Source organism: Nicotiana tabacum, chromosome 12 (assembly GCF_000715075.1).
Source record: "Nicotiana tabacum cultivar K326 chromosome 12, ASM71507v2, whole genome shotgun sequence".
Taxonomy (NCBI): domain Eukaryota; kingdom Viridiplantae; phylum Streptophyta; class Magnoliopsida; order Solanales; family Solanaceae; genus Nicotiana; species Nicotiana tabacum.
In genome coordinates, this window is record NC_134091.1 from 111,815,558 (window position 1) to 111,822,002 (window position 6,445).

At 30.4% G+C, this 6,445-nt stretch overlaps 1 protein-coding gene across 2 annotated transcripts; it reads left to right on the plus strand.

Annotated features, from left to right (window-relative positions):
- Positions 1-2,300: 2,300 nt before the first annotated feature.
- LOC107776416 (uncharacterized) lies at positions 2,301-5,389 on the plus strand. Of its 2 annotated transcripts, none has more exons than XM_016596309.2 (5): positions 2,301-2,436; positions 3,583-3,725; positions 4,001-4,082; positions 4,238-4,354; positions 5,040-5,389. In XM_016596309.2, the coding sequence occupies exons 2-5, from the start codon at positions 3,604-3,606 to the stop codon at positions 5,088-5,090; spliced, it is 372 nt and encodes a 123-aa protein (XP_016451795.1). In that variant the 5' UTR covers positions 2,301-2,436; positions 3,583-3,603; the 3' UTR covers positions 5,091-5,389. The 2 variants fall into 2 exon arrangements, with proteins under 2 accessions (XP_016451795.1, XP_016451794.1); XM_016596308.2 differs by having other exon boundaries at positions 2,302-2,436; positions 3,572-3,725.
- The last annotated feature ends 1,056 nt before the right edge of the window (positions 5,390-6,445 follow it).

Genomic DNA, 6,445 nt, shown 5'->3' on the forward strand with positions numbered 1-6,445 from the left:
ATCAAGTGTTGATTTGGTTGATTACCATAATTATGTTATTTTTCAAGCTCTACACATTGATAATAATTACCTTCGGATCTCCATCTTCTCTCTTTCCACCATTGCCAACAAATTTATATTATTGAAAAATCGTCAATTGCATCGTTCTTTTGCTGGGAGACTAGGTAACACTCAAAATGAAGAAATATTCAGGAATTGTATGATAACTATATCACAATTGGTATGAGATACATCAATGCCTAAAACACAATTATATCATACTTGTATCACAATTGTATCTAACTTATATATGGTATATTAATACCCAAAATAATACCTGATACAATACTAATAAATTAATATACAATTATCATATATTTGTGATAAAAACTGTAAAATTCGTCACGAACTCACAACTGCTCATAACAATATACAATGAATATATAATTATCATACATTTGCAATACAATTCTTTCAACAATTATGATACATATACAATTATAATACAATCGCGATACATTTCTGAAAAATTATAATACAACTATGATCGTCATCTTCTTCAAGTTTCAATCACAACTCGACACTAAAAATCTAATATAATCGTGTTATGATTGTATTAGTATTGTATCAAGTATTGTTTTGGGTATTGATGTATCATATATAAGTCACATATAATAAAGATTTTAGAAAGAAAGAAAACATGATTCAAAACTTACCCACACCTTGATTCTAGAGCAATATTCCAAATTTTGTGTGCATTGTATCAATAAGAAATTGAGATTTAGGGTGATTAGTAAGAAAGAGAGAAAATTATTAAGAAAGAGAAAAATATTTTTGACATCCTTTATGAAAAAAATAGAATCTTAAATGTAGGGGATTATTGAAAATGGGGGTGGGTATCGTGTAACTGACATGCTAAAATTAAGGGATTTTGAATTTTTTTCTTATTTATGATTTTGTATATAACTTATAAATATAGATATACAAAGTAATTGATAAGGAACCTAAATAAATATGGTAAATATGTTTCTATTATAGTATAGCTAGTTAAAAATCTCTAAATTAATCCCAAAACCCCAGACCAATTCCCCATCTTCCTCCTCGTTATCTTCCTCGCCGCAATACCCATTTTCCCTTTCCTTCATTTCTCTAATTATCACTTTAATTAGTTTCTATATTTCCTTTTATTATTATTATTATTATTATTATTATTATTATTATTTTTTTTCTTTCCTTTAATTGTTTTACCATTTTATTACTAACACTCTGTTTTGATCATTGTTACTATCATTTTATAATGTATTGTATTGTATTGTATCGTATCATAGCATTTTATGAATATAACGTTTGGATAGATTGTATTGTTTGCTATTGTTAAATAATATTTTGTTATTTGGTTTGACTGTATCGTACTGTACTGTAACTGATAAGTTTACTAAAATAACCTCAATTATTTAAATATTAAATTTATCAAGAATTACGCATAAAAATAATTTTAAAAAATCTGTTTCTACTGATTTATCACCAAATATGTCTTATAAATAGATTAAGCAATTAAATTCATGCAAATTCTAAAAAAATTAGTGGAACAAGTTAATAATATTAAAAATAATAATAAGTACACTCCAAAAAACTAGATCATAATAATAATAAAACAAAAATAAAATGTTAAAGAACCATGATAAAGAAAGGAACGAGAATGGGCAGAACATTCTGATAATATAAGGTTTTTAATGAGGCAGCTAGCAATGCGTATTATTAAATATGTGTATTCTTTTTCCTTTAATAGAATTTTTTCCCACAAGGTTTTTTCCTAGTAAGGTTTTAATGAGTCACATTATCTTTTAATGAATATACAAGGGGGAGTGTTATAAATATATTATATTATGAATGTTCATTTAGTACTCCGTTGTAAATAAGCTTCCTGAAAAAACTTATCCATATGAGACTCCGCCGTAAATATGTTTATCTATTTAGTAATCCATTGGAAATAAGCCTCCTCAAGAAGCTTATCCTTTCGGTACTCCGTTATTGATAAATATTACCCATGATAGAAGATTATTTATATCTGACACAACAACTTAGAGTACCAGCTTACAAGCAGCTTACACAGCAGCTTGCAGCAGCAACTTGCAGTAGCAGGTTACACAACAACTTCCTTTCTTCTATAAATAGAGGAGAATTCAGTTCATTATGTATATAAGTTTGAAGTTTGAATAATATATCAGTTTCTCTCTATACTTGTCTTTACTTTACTATCTTTATTTTATAACATAGAGAAAATACTCTATTTATAGTTTACTATTTTTCAAAAGTTGAGCCTGAATTTTCTATTTTCAATATTGGTTCCTCATTTAGGAATTTTGTCAAAATCAATCCAAAAGGTTTAAGAGAAAAAGAAAAAGGTAAAAAGAAAAACAAACTAGAGAAGCTGACCAGGGAAGTGGCTGAAAATCCGTGAGTTTGCTATCCTCCTTATCATTTGTTCAGTAATTGCTATTTTTATCCCCAATTTCCACGTTTTATTTTCACCGCACGAGTTATGATTGTTCGATAACTATGGGAAAAACCAATGTCAAGCTTGAAAGAATCGGAAAAAGAAAACCTGTGAAAGTTAATTTTAGACATTTCGCAGTGATGTTAAGATAGTAAAAATCAATATTTTTTTGCAATTAGAGAAGCCCACGCTGTTATTTCTGTGTGAATTTTTACTCTATCCATCTGATTCATGTAGTTCTCAGTTACCTATATAAGTATTCCCCATTTTGTTTCTACCCAGTGGAAAATCGTTTGTAGTCCAGATACAGCTGATCCTCTTACTCGCGCAGTTTATGTACTTGAATATTTTGTTGGAAATTATGCACACAACCTGTTCGATGAAATGTGCATGTTGGGTTTTTTTTTTTTTTTGGGGGGGGGGGGGGGGCTATATCCTAAGATGTAGTGCTCACTATGATAGTAATTACTATTTAAAATACCAAACATTTTGTTGCCTGGCTATGTTTTTTGAACATTCTAAAAACATTTTTATAAAAATATATTGAACTTAAATGTAGTTTCTAACTATAAAAACTGTATTTCCAAAAAAATAAATTAACGAACTAATGTCAAAATTCACGACCTTTCACTCTTTTTTGGATGGAAGAAGTACTTGTTGTCAATATGTATATGCTTCCTTTCCCTCAAATTTGATGTTAAAGTTAAAAAGTCCGTTCGGAGTATCTTTTTCGTGAATGCTGTACAATTTTAGCTGCATCTATTCGACTAATTTGGTTATGGTCCTATGGGCAAGCTTGTTCGTTAAATCACCACTTTGAACATGAACTAAACTTGCAAAGCAAATCAAAATTTCAATGAATTAACGCATCATAAAACCTTGTTACTTCAGTAAGCCAGTTGTTTATCATGCTCACCCTTCTCTTGTTATTTGCCGTGTTGTGTCTTCATGGTTTATATAGCTCTCTTTTCATAATATAACATCCTTTAGACTGCTTCTGAGATCAATCTACCCTAAATTCCCAGTCTTAATAAACATGGGAAGAAGGGTAGGCCGTGTTTAGTGTAACATTCATTGAGCTTCTTTCTGTTGAAGGTATTTCCCAGCTCATCGCCTGAATATAAAAAATGTGGCAGCTGTATGAAGGATGGAAAGAGATTCTGAAGATCCAAAAGTTCCGTAGAATTGTGTCCTATACTGGATTCTATTGTTTCACTGCACTCATCACATATGCATACACCAACAACACGTGAGTGTTTTATGAGTTTCTTATTACTTATATCTAATTAAAATAAGAAGTTGAACTGGTAGCTTTCTGGTTTTCAGAGAATTAGTAAATAGGTTTGAGCTTTTGATCATTTTAACCCTGTATAGCTGGTTATAATCATCTTTTGCAGATCTTCTTTATTAATATGCTAAGATATACCTTGACTTGAAAGCATCTTTGTACAAACCTCTGGCGTTCACGTAGTTGTTCTTAGAGATATGTTGTTTCTAATCACTATGTGGGTTTGGGTATTGCAGGACTAGAGCGGGGCACTCTAGAGATGACCAATTCTATGCTTCTTATCCGGCTGGAACAGAGCTCCTTACTGACACAGCTAAGGTCTGTCGCCGTTTTGCATCATATCTAAGGGATTCCTCTGTTCGGGCCGAGGAAGTCTGATTTCATGATGATGTGAAAAGTTTCACTTGTCATGGAGTTCTTTCTGTTTCATTACTGATTTTTGTGGAATTTGTTTTTTCTTTTTTCATTCTTAGTTATATAAAGCAGCGTTGGGCAATGTTTTTGAAGAGGAAGAATGGGGACCAATCGAATGGTGCGTCCTGGCTAAACATTTTGAACGCCAAGGGAAATCACCATATGCATATCATTCTGTAAGTTAATGATATCATAATTTTGCTATTCCCAATTTTACATTTTATACGAGTTTGTAATGCCTTATTTGTTTTATACTTAATGCCATAGCAATTTTCTCTTCCTTTCATACATAGAGCAAAATCCCTTATTTTGAGGCTACTGGTTCCAGCATGTAAATCGTTCAGATGCTAGATTTCTATATGACATTAGAGAAAGGGTGTTGCAAACTACTCATGTCTATAAAGGTCTAGGATGTTTGAAACCCGCATTTTGCATTTCTTAAGATAAGGAGAGAAAAAACACTAGGTGATTTCTTCCCATCTTCCGAAGCCTTGGCGTGCATAATTCCTGATACTTGTGCTGTTGGGAGATAACATGTACCTGGTGAAATAATTGAGGTGCGCACAAGTTGGTCTAGACACCACCATCATAAATAAAGAAAAGGAGAATGAAACTTATTATCCCAGCTTATCAAATTAAGAGGAAGCTGCACTAAGTTGTCCCATTAAGTATAGTCATAGACTAAAATCTTAATAGCTCATCGTGTATTCCACATTGGAATCTGGAAAGTTACATAATGACGTGAACTAATCCTGTAGAGTAGGATTTGCTTACTATGTTCTATCTCAATGTCTAAGTTTTTATACATAAACGTATAAGCACACCTCTAATCTTATTTTTTTCATTTGCATGACGGTCAAGCAATACATGGCACACCTCGTTTCTCATGGACAGCTAGATGGGAGTGGCTAGCGAGAGCGCATGCAGTAGCAGCAAACACCTCCTTTACTGACGAGTCAACACCTCTCATCTACATCTTGAGCAGCCTTAAATCAATGCTTGAAGTAAATTATGCAGCTGCGGCTTTGTTAGTAACTTCTTACGCCCTGACATTTATTGGCTTTACGGAACACATTTTATACAATCCAAAGATGCTGAAAATGTTATACTTTGAATACTCTTAAATCAAGATTCATATTAGCGGATCTTTTTGTAATTGAAACTTCCCTAATTTCTGCTCCTTTTATAAATTGAGGGTGGTTATTCCTTCACTGCCAGTTTGGTTTAGAAAATAAAATTCTGCTCGTTTTACTTTCCATGATATCTGCCATTTTAGGCATCGTCCATGCAGAATTTATATGATATCATTCGCTGAGGTTTTTTCTTTTATTTTCCTAGACTAGATGGTTTTTCTGCAACTGCATAATTTTGGTCTATATTGATAGACCAAAATAGCCCTACAATATTAAACAGAAGAACTCACAGGGAAAAAACATAATTGTAATAACTTATTTTTTAAACTACAATAACTTCTATGTTTATTTTTTTAAAATATTTAAGATTTTAAAATTAATACAATCTTGTCCATTGAATTCTTATTAAAAATATATAGGAAGGTTTAATAAAATCAATTTCGTAAGAATTCTCCATATTGGCAATACATTACAACTCTATAATATTCAATACCAAGAAAAAATAGTAATGTTAAACGGACTGCATAAAGCGTTAAAATTGAGAAAACAAATCCTCACGATAATATATAATTATTTTATATTTCAATTGCTTTCCTATTAATAATATTTTTTATTGTTAATTTTTCATGCAATATTTAAAAATATACCCAATTATTAAAGAAGAACTAAGAAAATTTTTAAGAATATAAATGTGTGAGAAAGAGAAAAAAAAAAGTTTGGTAAGAGTCAATACCACTAATGATTTTGCAAACATAAAGATCTAAAAGTGGAATATCGATCTTTTTTCTATTTGAAAATAAAATTTATGGTGGATAAAATTATAATTACGGTTAAATATTCAAACATGAGATGAACTAATATTTATAATCCGAATCAAAAGAAAATAAATTATTTTTATGTTAAACACAAATAATCAAATCTTTCAATTAATTATTTAGCAAGAGAATCCAATTAAAATCATTTTTTAAACTCATCATATAAGAAATTATATTTCAAGTTAAAAAAAATCTTAGGGTACATAAATTTATTCCATAAAAAGAGTGTTAGATATTAAAAAATTAGATCACAAAGTAAAAAAGATTAGTATAATATTAAGAAGGTCATACAAGTGTTTGAGGAAGCACAATGAAAGCT

Excerpts from the sequence above, each read along its gene's own strand:
- LOC107776416 (XM_016596309.2), top strand. The coding sequence starts at position 3,604 with ATGTGGCAGCTGTATGAAGGATGGAAAGAGATTCTGAAGATCCAAAAG. Across the intron at positions 3,726-4,000 it reads TATGCATACACCAACAACAC|GACTAGAGCGGGGCACTCTA; the intron begins GTGAGTGTTTTA and ends TGGGTATTGCAG. Across the intron at positions 4,355-5,039 it reads CACCATATGCATATCATTCT|CAATACATGGCACACCTCGT; the intron begins GTAAGTTAATGA and ends ATGACGGTCAAG.